General features: G+C 39.4%; 1 protein-coding gene across 21 annotated transcripts in view; it reads left to right on the top strand.

Moving 5' to 3' along the window:
- obscnb (obscurin, cytoskeletal calmodulin and titin-interacting RhoGEF b) overlaps positions 1-14,757 on the top strand; it is a 51,664-nt gene that overhangs the window by 33,116 nt on the left and 3,791 nt on the right. For 15 of the 21 annotated variants that reach the window (XM_017425977.3, XM_017425976.3, XM_017425968.3 and 12 more), the window contains 34 exons: positions 321-578; positions 784-1,050; positions 1,162-1,434; positions 3,043-3,309; positions 3,528-3,803; positions 3,930-4,202; positions 4,350-4,640; positions 4,826-6,169; positions 6,321-6,602; positions 6,905-6,986; positions 7,105-7,229; positions 7,311-7,508; positions 7,628-7,660; positions 7,766-7,864; positions 7,991-8,209; positions 8,374-8,407; positions 8,528-8,580; positions 8,685-8,783; positions 9,263-9,319; positions 10,104-10,243; positions 10,830-11,030; positions 11,116-11,192; positions 11,277-11,447; positions 11,601-11,760; positions 11,919-12,035; positions 12,200-12,364; positions 12,473-12,631; positions 12,735-12,912; positions 13,006-13,119; positions 13,236-13,403; positions 13,591-13,693; positions 13,790-13,919; positions 14,166-14,259; positions 14,440-14,482. In XM_017425977.3, coding sequence (XP_017281466.1) covers positions 321-578; positions 784-1,050; positions 1,162-1,434; positions 3,043-3,309; positions 3,528-3,803; positions 3,930-4,202; positions 4,350-4,640; positions 4,826-6,169; positions 6,321-6,602; positions 6,905-6,986; positions 7,105-7,229; positions 7,311-7,508; positions 7,628-7,660; positions 7,766-7,864; positions 7,991-8,209; positions 8,374-8,407; positions 8,528-8,580; positions 8,685-8,783; positions 9,263-9,319; positions 10,104-10,243; positions 10,830-11,030; positions 11,116-11,192; positions 11,277-11,447; positions 11,601-11,760; positions 11,919-12,035; positions 12,200-12,364; positions 12,473-12,631; positions 12,735-12,912; positions 13,006-13,119; positions 13,236-13,403; positions 13,591-13,693; positions 13,790-13,919; positions 14,166-14,259; positions 14,440-14,482 — 6,550 coding nt within the window. The remainder of the gene's footprint in view (positions 1-320; positions 579-783; positions 1,051-1,161; positions 1,435-3,042; positions 3,310-3,527; positions 3,804-3,929; positions 4,203-4,349; positions 4,641-4,825; positions 6,170-6,320; positions 6,603-6,904; positions 6,987-7,104; positions 7,230-7,310; positions 7,509-7,627; positions 7,661-7,765; positions 7,865-7,990; positions 8,210-8,373; positions 8,408-8,527; positions 8,581-8,684; positions 8,784-9,262; positions 9,320-10,103; positions 10,244-10,829; positions 11,031-11,115; positions 11,193-11,276; positions 11,448-11,600; positions 11,761-11,918; positions 12,036-12,199; positions 12,365-12,472; positions 12,632-12,734; positions 12,913-13,005; positions 13,120-13,235; positions 13,404-13,590; positions 13,694-13,789; positions 13,920-14,165; positions 14,260-14,439; positions 14,483-14,757) is intronic. The other 6 variants (XM_037981888.1, XM_017425981.3, XM_017425967.3 and 3 more) reach the window with 5 other exon arrangements.

Here is a 14,757-nt window from a genome sequence, read left to right as displayed (position 1 = left end):
ACCCTCATTTTTTCTTATTTTAAATACCTTGTAACTTAAAAATCAATGCTGATAAAATAATTACAAATATCATAACTTAAGAGATTACCTAAATACTCTAACTGCATGTCTTAAAGCAGGATGGTTTACTTTATTTAGTTTAATAATTTCCTGCACTGCATAGTTTTTCAAAACAAAATGTTCAGAATTATTTGTGCAAAATGTGACAGGATATAGTAATTAGTTCATGTACTCATGGATTTGTAAAGCTGCCTGTAATAACAGCGTTATGCAGGATGAGAAGAGACTGCGTATAAATCATATCTTTCTCATATTTGCAGTGCTGATATTAGAGAAGCCACAAAACACTGTGGCATTAGAGGGTGAAATGGTCACTCTTGCCTGCTGCATCTCGGACCCAAATGCTACAGTCAACTGGATTAGGAACAAAGTGACCATCCGAGCAGGTCTCAAGTATGACCTGAAGAAGAACGGAGCGTTCCATCAGCTTTGTATCCACAACCTGGTACCTGAGGACTCAGGAACATATATTTGTGACACTGGAGATGCACAGTGTGATGTCACATTAACTGTGCAAGGTAAAATACAATGCCTGCTGTTTAAACAGAGTGAAGTTTCTTTTTTTGATGAGCAAATTCAAGACGGGATAAAATTAGGCTTAAACAACTGAAGAATTCTTGAACCTCCATTTTTCTCATGACAGCAAAACTTTTGTTAAAAATCCTCATGAAACCTTTACATCTCAGCATCTCATGTCATACTTTATCATTTCAAACTCACCAGGTGCTCCAGTCTTCTTCCAGAAAGAGCTCAAGAACCAGGACGCTATAGAGGGTGATGATATTACCCTGCACTGTGAGCTGTCTAAGCCAGGTGTTCGTGTTGAGTGGAGAAAAGGAGGCGTTGTCCTCCAGCCTGGTAAAAAGTATGAGATGAAACAGGAAGGGCGCATTCGGGAACTCTATGTACATAACCTGGAGCCTGAGGACAGTGGCTACTACACCTGTGATGCAGGAGACCAGCTCACTACAGCTTCTTTGGCAGTGCAAGGTAGCTTCCCCGCAGTTTTCTTGTGCCTGTCCTTGTCTGTTTGCTAAAATGTTGTCTTGTTTTTGTCAGAAAGTTAAAGTGCATGCATATGTGTGTTTTTTTACTCAACAGTGAAAGAGGTCCTCATTGTTTCTGGTCTTAAGAGCACTGATGTCTTTGTTGGGGAGTGGGCAACTTTTTCCTGTCAGCTGTCTGGTAGGGCGCCAGGTAGGGTGCAGTGGTGGCTGGATGGCACCTTGCTGGAGAACTGCCCCTCTATTGAGATAGGGCAGGAGCAGGGCTACATCCACACACTCACCTTTAAGAACCTGGCAACAGATGACTCTGGCACTGTCACCTTCAAAGCAGGCAGTTTAACCTCAACGGCCAAGCTCTTAGTCAAAGGTATTCTATTCAACTATCTCAGCCTTTTTAACCCTGCATAATTCAAGTGTTTCATTAATTTTAGTCATACCTTGTTTTAAACACAATGCCAAGTTGGAGTAACTGCAGCTTTCAATAAAACCACTGATAAAGCTTATTTAAAATTAATACTTTGAATAAATGCAATTTCTCAATAAAATTACAAGAAAATAAAGTTCAAACAGTTTTCTGCAGGGTTTTGTAAAAACGTCATTGATTTGAGATATGCTAACATCTCATTGCATCATCATGCATGAGTAATATTGTTTCTGATTTGATTATTAATCAGTCTCTTGTTGTATGCTGTGTTATTATCAAGATATACAACTGGGTGCAGCACCACAAGAACTTTTAAAACTGAGCAAAATTTGGTAACAAATTGCAGTTTTTTTTGTGCTCTCTCTTGGAAATATGTGTTTTTTTGGGCTGCTGGAAAACCTATAATCACGATTATGTTTACCACTTTTAAAATCTCATCATGCATACATATCTATTTTTGGGATGGAATTTTGACCTTTATTGTCACATTCAACATTACATTACAGCAAAGATCTACAGATCTTTGGGTGAAAATAAGATGCGATGTAAAAAAATAAAACGTTTATTTAAAAAAAAAAAATCCATGCAGAATGTTTTGTCTTTTAGGATGTGTTATTTCACATTTAAGCTTTTTATTGCATGTAGATAGCTTTAAGAAAATGAAAATCAGTCAGATAATAATCATTCTGTTATTATTATTTATTATCTTCTTAACTGACATTTTGTGTATGTGTGTGTGTGTGTGTTTCTTGATTTAAAATTTAATTTAGTGGCACTTTTCTGATCTCCTCACTAATGATGTTTCGTTACCCAAAAGTAGCTGTCTGCAGTTCATTTTAATTTTGCAGTAATAACTCTGTCTTACAGTTCTAACAAATAAGTAAATGCTGTAAACTAAACACTACTTAGAGTAAAAAGTCAAAAAGCATGATCGTGATTCTTTTTTTGTTTAGCAGTGCAGCCGTAATGGTTTGTATCCCTCTGGTAATATGTAAAATGACCAATTCTTATTAGGTTTTTGGATCAAGTAAAAACAATTCTGTGGAGACTGTGTAGTGTGATTTTGATTTATTCAGATTTTGTTTTATAAAATAAGTAACCTCAGAATGAGAAACTATTTTATTTAAAAAGTGCTGCTCCACCCATCCACTGGCCAGATGTTCCATTCATCTTTCTTTGCTCATAGCACTGCCCCTAACATTCAAGCTCCTAAAATCCTAACCCTCTGACAACTACAAAACTATAGTTTTGTTCTTCTGTCCACTTATCACCCCCGTCCTCTTATTAGTTATCAGTACTATTCTATTTTTCATGCCCTGTGAGTTCACATATTTCAATATGTTTCAATATGTATATATGATCCTGAATCATATAATCCATAAAATGTCAGCAATATCACTGACCTACAAGCATGCTATGGGGGTTATAAGGCTATGTGTCATTTGGCATGTGCCAGTCATATCCTCAATTCATGGCCAAGCCCTGACAATATGACATCCTTCAACTTCCAAAACCCTCCCCCCAAACCCCTCACCTTGACTCCAACCTCAGATCCCACAGTTGAAGTGGTGAACGATATGGAGGACCTTTGGGTGATTGAAAACCAACCTGCTGAGTTCATCTGCCAGTTCTCGCGGCCAGTCAAGGCTCAGTGGAGGAAAGACGGGCAACCTTTGCAGCCTGACGGTCGAAGGGTGGTAGTGGAGCAGGACTGGAATGTGGCTCGCTTGTACATTAACCGCGTGTCCACTGAGGACATGGGGACATACTCCTGTGAGGCAGAGGGCACCTGTGTGGTTGCTTCACTTTATGTGGAAGGTGAGCTTCCCTCCACATAGAAGAAAAAGTTTTTAGGGAATCTCTTTTGCTATGTCAAACAATAGTTTGACCAAATAAACTGATCTTTTACTGATCTTCACAAAATTTGAGCCCTTTGTTGACAAAAGCTTTAGTTTTTTGACATTCACAGACTTGCAGTTTTAAATTTTATCCTAAATGTGCCCCGTTGTCCTATTATTTCCTTTCCCTTTCTACAGCCAAACCCATTCACATTGTTCAAGGCCTGGAGAATGCTGAAACTCTTGCTGGAGGAGAAGCACTCTTCGAGTGTGCCCTGTCTCGCCCTGAGATGAAATGTTGCTGCTGGCTTCTTGATGGAAAACCAGTGAAAGAATCCCCTAAGGTTGAGGTTGTGTCATTTGAAAGTGGCCGTCGCCATCTCCTCCTCTTGAAAGAGCTGTGTATTGAAGACAGTTGCACGGTGACCTTTAAAGCTGGTACAGCTTCCACCACTGCCCAGCTCACTGTCAAAGGTTAGTCATCCAAATCTAGATAAGACTTTAAAGCTGCAGTTAAAAATTTATCTTGTTTAAATTACGTATTTCTATATGCTACATATTATTTAACATGTTTGGTGTCATGTTATGTTTCTTTCTAAGACTTGAAGCTGGAGATTGTGAAGGATTTGGAGGACAAAGTGGTTGCAGTGGGAGAAGATGTTGAGCTTTGTGTTAAGCTTAATGAGCCAGTCCCTGCATCAAAAGTGCTCTGGCAAGCTAATGGACTTGAGATAGAGCCTAGTGACCACTGGGCCATGAGGGCAGAAGGCACCTCTTACTACCTTGTCCTGAGACGGGCTCCTCTTATGCCTCGACAGGAAATTACCTTCACTGCTAAAAATGCTTTTGCTTGGGCCTACATTACAATCATCGGTAAATGTTTGATTGGCAGGATTTTAACTTGATAACAGGAACAATATCTGTAGCTGCAGTGCTTTTGAACTTTTGTTTTTTAGTGTATGAAATATTGTTTTCAGTGATCATTAGATCATCACATTTCTGGTTCTTTTACACCAACAGCTGTACCTGATCCTCCAGAGGAGCCAGAAGTCCTCAGCAAGACGTCAGAGTCGGTCACGCTGTCTTGGTTCACTCCTCTTCACGATGGAGGGAGTCCCATTCTGGGCTACAGAGTGGAGATGCGACTTGTAGATAGCGCCCTCTGGCTCCCATGTCATTCTGAGCCTGTTTGCAACACAGAATTTGTGGTAGAAAATCTCACCCCAGGAAGTGGCTACAGGTTTAGAGTCGCAGCCATCAACAGAGCTGGGACTGGGGAGCCTGTCGAGCTTCCTCTGACTGTGCAGCTTGGTGAGTGACATGCACTTCAGTTAATGAAAAAGTGTATTTGATTGTTAACTGTTGATATTTGCCTAATATTTCTCACTGGGTAACTGTTTTAAAAGGCATAGAGATAGAGATGTTTCACATATTTGTCAGGTGTTGTGCTTTGTTTATTGTAACTCTAACTCTAATTAGTCATACTGTATGTTTAGATGCAAAACCAGGAGGGCTACTGGGGCAGCCCAGTCTGCCTCCTGAAGCTGCTGAAGAAGGGGATCTTCATGAGCTGTGGGAGGCATCAACCAAAAAACGACGCATGAGTCGGGAGCCCACTCTAGACTCCATCACTGAACATCCTGAGGATCATCAAAAGAAAAAAGGACAGAATGAACTTTTATCATCAGAGAAAGTTGAAGTCAAATCAGCTGAAAAAGAAAAGGTCAAATCAGCTGAGAAGGATCAGGTCATTTTGTCCAAGAAGCAGACAGAATCCAGTCAGTCCATCAGCTCTGAGGAAGAGAGTGTTTCTGCAGGCTCAACACTTGTGTCTTACCTGAAAAAGAGTAGTACAACGGCTGTCACAGCAACCAGTGAACCAGAGACTCTAACCACTGAGAAGTTCTTTGCACATTTTCAAATGGAAGAGAAGAAAACAGTGCAGCAGACTGGAGCAAAAACAACTGTAGTTCAGCAAAAAGATGAAAAACAGATATCTACAACAGAGACCAGCACTGTGGAGATCCCACAAGAGGATGAGCCTGAACTGACAGATGCTGCCATTAAGATTCAAGCTGCCTTCAAGGGCTACAAGGCTCGCAAAGACATGCGTCCAGTCTTCAAAGATGTCTTCAAAGAGCAGACCAAAGAACCTAATGGCACCATACATCTGGAGTGTGTGACAGAAGGTAAACCTGATAAGGTGCGTTGGTTGAAAGATGGAGAACCCCTGATTGATGGCAAGCATCATCATATTGATATCTACAATGATGGCACCTGCTCTCTGGTCATTACCGCTATAACCACCAAAGACACTGGGGTCTACACTTGCGAAGTCACAAACAAGTTTGGAGTAGCTTCTCATAGTGCTAAGGTGACAGTGGGAACAGTAAGAGACTCGTCAGATCAACGACCCCTAACAGTGGGTTACAGCGCTGACAGTGAGCCGGAGAGCTCCTCTGGTAGTGAGATGGATGAGTCACTGAGGCAGGCAAGCAAACGCCTTAGGCGGCTATTGCGCACAAGTCTCCCACCTGATGTTGAGGAAGAGCAATATATCAGCGCAGATGAAAGGGACTTGCGACCCCCAGATCCTCACTCTTACCGTGAGGATGAAAATTACATCTACATTCGCTTTGACTCCAAGTCAGAAGCTGAGGTCGCCTCTAAGAGATTCCAGGAGATGTTTACAATCCATGGAGTTCCTGTGGAGACTGCCATCATACCAGCAGGGCTTCCTAAAGTGGAGCTGCAAATCAGAAAGATGGGTTATATCCAGGATGGCACACAGACACCCACTCAAGATCGACAGCCTCCTGCTTTCATGACTGGAGCTCCAGGTAGGAGCTGTTGTAATTCTTCAAAAATTTTCTAAACCTATTTCATAATCAGTATCACTTTGCTAAGCAAATTTCTAAAGCTAAACACATAGTTTCTTAAATACTCTGTATGTATTTTTTAGCTACCAACCTAGCTGTTCTTGTTTCCCAGCTGCGCCAGTCTTCTTGACAGAGCTACAAAGTCAGGATGTTCCAGATGGTTATCCTGTCAGCTTTGATTGTGTTGTGATTGGCAAGCCCCCTCCCACTGTTCGTTGGTATAAGGATGGCAAATTGCTGGAGGAGAATGACCATTACATGATCAACGAGGACCAAGAGGGCTGCCACCAGCTCATCATCACCTCTGTGTTGCCCACTGACATGGGCGTCTATCGCTGCACAGCTGAAAACAGCAGTGGCATTACTGCCACTAAAGCTGAGCTTCGAGTTGACAGTAAGTGAACATGAATTTATACCTAAAAAAATTGCAATTCGTTAATCAACTACAGAGGAAGCCTCATTAATACATCTTTTAGAGTGATACATTTTGAATAACAGGTGTTAAGCTTTATCTAACCTTCAGATAAATTGTTCCCTTTACTCTTTCTCTCTGCACAATACCAGCAAATGGATGTAACATTTATGATGGCAACTCTGCTTTTTAGTAACTGTTTTTCAGTCACAAACCGACACACTAACATTATCCAGGATTTCATCAGTCATCGTTTATCAATGTGTATGTATTCTCTTCATCAGTGTCTTGCAGCTCAGATTATGACACGGCTGCTGATGCCACTGAGACATCTTCTTACGTCAGTGCCAAGGGCTATGCCTCCAGGTGAATAAATAGATGGTGTTTGATAGTTTAAACATAAATCAGCTGTTATATTTACAGTACCTTTACACATTCAACATAATTATAAACTTTTGACACCAATTTGTCTTCTCTTTTTAAGTAGGGAAACTGAGACTTTTGAATCTGTTGCGGAGGATGATCAGCTACCACAGATTGTAGACGAACTTCACAATGTTCACGTCAGTCCGGGTTCACCTATCGCCAAGCTGCAGCTCAGAGTAAAAGGTGAATTTATCAATATACGTTACCTGTTAAGTAACATTCAGCAAGCTATGACAAGGTTTCCTAAATATGTCTGTCTTCCAGGGTTCCCTAAACCCAGAGTATACTGGTTCAAAGATGGCCAACCTCTACAGGCATCAAAAAGGATTCTGTTGTCAACAGAGAGAGATATTCATGCTGTGGAGATTCTGGAGGTAAAGAGAGAGGATATGGGGGAGTACTCTGCCTACATCAGCAATGCAGCTGGTTCTTCTTACTCCTCTGCCCGACTGATAGTATTGAGTATGTATGCTAGCACCTCAATAGTTGACAGTATAAATCATATAAAAACAGGACATACTACTTACTGTAATTAAAGTTAAGATGCTGATGGGAATACTAATTGTTACATTTTGTAACAGGTCCTGGGGAGATTATGCCACAAGATAAAAAAGGTAACTTAACATTTATTTTACAACTTTAGTACAGGTACTCCTACTTAAGTAGATAAGCTGTATCCTGAAAGTATTTGTGACATCCTTTGCACTATTATTGAGCAGACTCTAAGGAGCCCCTGGTGCCGCCACGCTTCCTTGAGAAGTTCTGCAACAGAAAGGTGAAACAAGGAACAAGCATCACTCTGTCTGTCAAAGTAGAAGGTAAGCTTGTATCCTTTTCCAACACCCTTCTTTAATAGTTTTGAATCCCAACTTGAGCTCAAATCCCAGACATTCTGTCATCCATCTTCAGATACAAGTTCTCCCTATTTATTCTTACTCGTTTAGGATCTCCTACTCCTATGATCTCATGGCTGAAGGAGAAATCAATGGAGGATGTCTTGTGGATCAAACCTGATACTAAGGGATACAAAATAGCAAGCTCTGGTTGCAAGCACAGCCTCATCTTGATGGACGTAGATACAAAGTACTCTGGCATTTATACCTGTATTGCCACAAATAAAGCAGGACAATCCATCTGCAACGCTCAGCTCGAGGTGGATGAAAGTAAGAAAAGCATTAATTTGTGAACTTTACGATGTATTTCAATTAAATTATTTGAAAAAAAAAAAAAACACAAAGGGGTAGACTAATAATAAATAAACTGATAAATGATGAGTAGTTTTTTTGTGACTGTATGTGTTACTGTGTCCTGCCTGCCTTCCTTCCAGCACCACAACCAAAGAAAGAGACCGTACCCTCAGAGTAAGTATGAACTTAAATAGGCAAGCAGAAAGAAAGAAATTACATTATGTTACATTTACAATACATTTAATACTAAATACACAAAGTAAGCTAGAAGATGTGACATTCAATTCCCTTTAGGGTTCTTGGGATTACAATCAGTCCTCCAGACGAGGAGGCCCTTTCAGGAAAAGGTAAACAAAAATCACCACCCATCCTAGCTTAAATTTTTTTTTTGTAATTTTGTTTGTTATTCATTATGTTCTTTTTTTAAAAAAAAATACTTGCACACCATAAGAGGGTAAAATGCCCTACTTAGGTGAAGTCGGTACAGAGGAATTCCTCATGAAACTCACTTCTCAGATCACTGAAATGGTATCAGCAAAGATCACCCAAGGTAAGTGTTGATAATAAACAGATCATTTCCTGCTTGCCTGTCCTTTTTTCCTCAGCTATGACTCACATGGCTAGCTGCTTCTGCAAACCATGCTGCAAGTCTAACAGTTGTTTACAGTATTAATTCATACATTATTTTGTTTTGTTGTATTCCAGCCAGGTTTGGTTGAATTCACTCATATCATTTTGATTATGCATGAATTGCCAAAACTTTTGTTTAATCTGAGTATTTTACTAACTGTATTGATCTGAAAATCATTTTCCAGTCATTTAGGAGTTTACACCAAACCTGACAGAGGAGTGCTTCTTTTCCTTACACTTTAATGGGGTTTTTTTCCTGCTTGGTTTGGTTTATTTGTGAATAATTGAATTAAAACCTCTCATTACTTCATACAGACATGATTTCCTAACCACTTTCACACTCTTCATTTATCAATCCTACCAATTAGATTCTCATCCAATCATTAATTTGTTATTCAGACAGTTTACAGAATCATGAAGTGCTCCAGTGGATGAAAACTTGGCCCATATCCTCCAGTATGTATCCCAAGTGCATCAGCATCATAATCGCTGCAGTATACATTTTAAAAAAATATTTTTGTAGCAGTAGTAGACTTAATGAAACAATTTTGTATCCAAGAAAAAATTTGTCTTTCAAATTTAAGTGGCTCATATCTATCACACCTCATCATAAGTTAGTGTTTTATTGTCTTTTAAAAAAGGATTTTCAAAGTGCTTTTGCAATGACTTATGAAGTCTCACTCAGTTTGTAGCAGAAATACATGCTCACTGTCAGACATGTATGTGACGAGCTTAAATTACGGCTGTTTGTACTTGCATGTTGCCACTAACACAGACGTAGTATATAGTAAGGCTTAAGAATGAAATGACTGTTGCAGAAGTTTTTCACATTTTCTTCTTATCACAGATCACAAAAAACCCAGAAGCTTTTAATGAAATTCTGAAAAATTCAGCAGGATGATGGTTTCTTTATTTGCTATATACTATACGACACCAAAAGATCCTATGACTGAGATAATCCTTGAAAGAATAATTTAAACTGGCAGCTTCTACCTTCGTGAAGCTTTAGGAAACTGAATGAATTGAGTAATATTAAGTGTTACAAAGACTTAAGCCAACAGTTAACACATTTTAATGAAAAGCATACAATATAATAATGACTTCTGTTTCTTGGTAAAGATGTAGTTGTTTTTACAAATCATTGTTAATTTTTAATGGATAAATAACTAACAATTGATTGCCTGGTTATATCCATGCTTAATCCGTCTCCTGACTGCCTCCATCATCCTTGCTGCTCCAGCTTCATTACGCGTACCAGGCGGTGACAGTGACGAGGAGACCAAAACTCCTTCTCCAACACCTCATCATGGCCGCTCCCGTCCACCCTCCCTCATCGCAGATTCTTCGTCAGAGTCCGACGAAGGAGATGCCAGAGGAGAAGTAAGACATGGAAACGATCGATTTTGTTTGATGTGTTCTAAAATTTACACATAAATATCGGGAAAACATCTTAAATCTAGGTTTACATATGGAAGACATCATAACGGTTTCGTGAAAAACCAACACATCAACAGTATAATTTGCACTGATAATCATATGTCAATTTTTCTAAGTTTAGTTTTAAATTTATTTGCATACTGACATATTTCTGAAGTATATTTTTAGATTGTGAATAAATTTTCACTGAGTTTACTGCAGTAACTGCTGAAAACCGCTGTCTCAACATTTAAAATTTAATTTAATTAACATTTCAATGTACACAGGAGGTTTCAGACCATCCTTCTCTGTGATAAGTTTATAATGAGCAAACATAAAAGGAAAAAAGTATGTGATACAAGTTTTAATTCAAAAGAATGTTTAAATTTAAGAAATGTAAAAAATCATTGCAGAGTGCAAAAATGTAAAAAAAAAAGTTAAGGAGGAATGGAAACTAGAATGTCTGAGTTAATAATGTCTGACATTGCATATGATCTATCTCAGTTTTAAAATTTTATGTGTGCTGTAAATAATGTTCTTATTTTTTTAGATGTTTGACATTTATGTGGCGTCGGCTGACTACAACCCCACCATTGCAAGCAAAGATTCCATTTCTCTGAAGGAGGGGCAGTATGTCGAGGTTTTGGACTCAGCTCATCCACTGAAGTGGTTAGTCCGGACCAAACCCACCAAAACAACCCCATCGCGACAAGGCTGGGTGTCACCTGCATACTTGGACAAAAAACTCAAAGTATGTCTTTGGGTGATAGCATCTGGATGTTGTTTGTTTTAAATCTTTAACAGTTTTTACCTCTGTGTAAAATTTTGTGTTACAGCTCTCAGCTGATACAGGTGAGCCTTCAGAAACAAGTGTGGAGGAGGTGTCCGAGGGAGAGTACAAGAGAAAGTTATTGTAAGTAAAGTCCAATCTACAGTCATAATTCAAACTGTGCAAACAGAAGACACACTGTATCTAACCAATATTTGATTTCATTAGCCACTTGTTACAGGACTTGATTAATGGAGAATCTGAGTTTGTGAAGGAGGTGGATGTCTTCACCTCCCACCACCTGAAGCATGCTGAGGGTTCTGATGTGCCTCCTGATGTCTCCAGCCAGAAAGAGACCATTTTCAGAAATATCAGTGATATCGAGGCCTTCCACAGCAAGTGAGTTCACCTCTCAGTTATCACTAATTGTTGCTAAATATTTTGTAAAGGAATGTATAAAATATGTGTGTTAAGATTTTTCTTTCAAATCTTAATGAAATTGGAGGTATTTCTCTTGAAAATGTATTACTGTGCCACTATTTTGTTTCCTAGGACATTCCTCCCAAAGTTGCATGACTGTGACACAGATGATGATGTTGCCATGTGTTTCCTGAAAAATAAAGACGGCTTTGAAAACTACCTTCAGTACCTTGTAGGCCAGAGCCAGGCTGAATCTGCTGTCAGTGACATGACTGTCCATCACTTCTTTAAGGTAACTGTCATTGAATTGATATTAATGCACTATTTGTCGTTTATTCATTCAAATTCACTAAGTCTATTTAAAGCTAAACATATGTGTAGTTACTGCTTTGTATAATCATTTGTATAATCATTTAGGTGGCTTCTCTAACTCTTAAAATATTTTTACAGGTGTACACTGAGAAAGAACAGACAGACGCAAAAGCTACAGATCCTCCTGTACGAAGCATCAACACCTACCTCCAACAACCACTGGAGAGGATTCAGAAGTACAAGGCCTTCCTCAAGGTGAGAAAATTTGACAGCAAACATGTGTGGAGTCTTGTTAGTTTAGTTTTTTAGATTAACTATAAATTATACAGTATGTGACTTCAAGCGTAAGGCATCAGCTGTTAGATCTGTATCAACGTCACTGCAGTTTTGTAGAAAATAAATTTCTACCCTTTTTCCAGGAGCTCATTCGAAACAAGGCAAAAAATGGTCAGAATTGCTGCCTGCTGGAAGAAGCATACGCTATGGTGTCTGCACTCCCACAGCGTTCTGAGAATACCCACCATGTCTCATTGATTGAGAACTATCCTGCTACCCTGGAAGTTCTTGGAGAACCAATTAGACAGGTAACGTAACAAAGGCCCTGCTCAAGACATCTGTGTATTGCTTAGAAAGTGAGGCACTTTAGTGGTTGTCTGATTGTTTGTGTGCGTATTGGATTCCTCCTGCACCAGGGACCTTTCCAAGTGTGGGAGGGCGCGCCTGGAATTAGAACGTCCTCTAGAGGTCACCACCGCCATGCCTTCCTCTTTAAGAACTACTGCATAATCTGCAAACCCAAAAGATACAGCAACACGGACACACAAACATATGTTTTTAAGAACATGATGAAGGTAACCAATTTGATACAGTCACTAATTTTATGACTCGTATCTTTCTTGTCATGGTCGTTAGCTCTAATGCTCTATGTTTGCTGTATATTTCATCTCATTACAGTTGAATAACATTGATGTGAATGAAACAGTGGAAGGCGATGACCGTGCCTTTGAGATCTGGCATGAACGCGAGGACTCTGTAAGAAAATATACCTTACAGGCCCGAACCGTTACCATCAAGAACTCGTGGCTGCGAGACCTCAGAGAACTGCAGCAGCGATACAGCATGGCTGCATGGAGTAAGTGCAGCATACACACAGTATATTTTTATATCTTCTTTAATTCGTTCTCATAGTCTAATTATTTAAAACATTACTCTTTTTTTTTACCAGGTCCTCCTGATTTTGAAGAAATATTGGCAAACTGTACAGCAGAGTTGGGCCAGACTGTTAAATTGGCCTGCAAAGTCACAGGAGTGCCCAAACCTGTAATTGCTTGGTACAAGGGTAAGATATATACATACATATATATATATATATATATTTTTTGTTTTACTAATCTGCCCCAATTTACAATATGTGCACAAATAGGCCAGTGAGTTACTGTTTATTGTTGGATGTAGATGGGCGCACAGTGCAGGCAGATCCTCATCATATCATTATTGAGGACCCTGATGGCTCCTGCACACTGATCTTGGATAATATGACCGCAGACGATTCTGGCCAGTACATGTGCTTTGCCACAAGCTCAGCTGGAAATGCTAGTACTCTTGGAAAAGTCACTGTTCAGGGTAAGCAACTTGATAAAATGTCACTGCATCTGTCCCATGGAGCGTCTATCCCTTAAAGAATGACCTGCTCCTAAATCTGAGCCGCCACCAACCCAGATCCATTAGGCTTAGTTTGTTATTTTAATGAGTTATCAAAAACATGTTGATAATAACTCAGCTGCAATGTGTTTCTGTGTGATTACTGCAGTGCCTCCTCGTTTTGTAAACAAAATGAAGAATGCCATCTTTGTTCCTGGTGAAGATGCACAGTTCACTTGTGTTATACAAAGTGCCCCTAACCCTAAAATAAGGTACACTTATCTCATGATTTACTGTTGATTCTTTTCTGCTTTGAGCTGTTGCTCTGGACATTAAGCTTTGTCTCTGTCTGTGTGTATCTGTTCAAGGTGGTTTAAGGAGGGCAGGCTGCTGACCGACCAGGGCAAGTATCAGACCTACAGTGAGCTCCGTAGTGGGGTTCTGGTTCTGGTTATAAAAAACCTGACAGAGAGAGACCTTGGACACTACGAGTGTGAGGTTTGTCTGGACTATTCTGTTCCATAATAATCCTTGATGTAGTTCACACATTTACAATTATACAGACTGTAATCCAAAAACAGCTTCTTGATGAAGCCCCTTTGTCATTGTAGGTCACTGAGGTTAGATTTGATTGCGGTCTTGTAATTGTTTTTGCACCTTCAGATTGATTTGAGAATAGTTGGTATCAATTAGCAGCAGAAAGTCATATTTAGGACTCTAAAAATATATCCCTGCTGTTGCCAGCTGTCGAACCGCCTGGGCAATGCCAAGTGTGCTGCTGATTTAGTCCTCCCCTCCGCTGTGGCTCGCACTGGTGAGCAGGCCATCACCATTGAAGGTAGGGACTTTCATCTCTTTTCTTCCTGGTTTTTGGTCATTATTTTCTATTTTTTTGGCACAGTGCTTATTCTTTTTTTTTTTAGATTCATTTATTTGATGAACGCTGCATGTAAATTTTCAGCTAAAGTTTTAATTACTTTTTACGTTTTGTTTAATCTATTATTTTCTTGTTTTGTAGTGACCGAGCAGGAAACCAAGTTACCAAAGAAAACCATCATCATGTAAGTGGGATTGCTCTTCAGTAACACTTATGTGTTAAATCTGTGTGGTTACATTTTTCAGACAATTTGCCAAGAAAAGCTGACAGTATTTTTTTTTTCATTTTAAAACTTTACAAACTAATCAGCTTAAATAATCTTTAAGTGAATTTGTTTAGAATAAAGGTCCTCTGCAGTTGTAGGTTGCATGTAACTGTGTAGCTATTTCTTTCTAGTAGCCAGCATGAGCTGAATGTAGAGTACTTTTCTACGTTTGTGCGTCTCTATGCATTGTGCAG

Source organism: Kryptolebias marmoratus, linkage group LG20, assembly GCF_001649575.2.
Source record: "Kryptolebias marmoratus isolate JLee-2015 linkage group LG20, ASM164957v2, whole genome shotgun sequence".
Classification (NCBI taxonomy): Eukaryota; Metazoa; Chordata; class Actinopteri; order Cyprinodontiformes; family Rivulidae; genus Kryptolebias; species Kryptolebias marmoratus.
The sequence above is the reverse complement of the archived record's forward strand: the minus strand, read 5'-3'. Positions and strand labels throughout refer to the sequence as shown.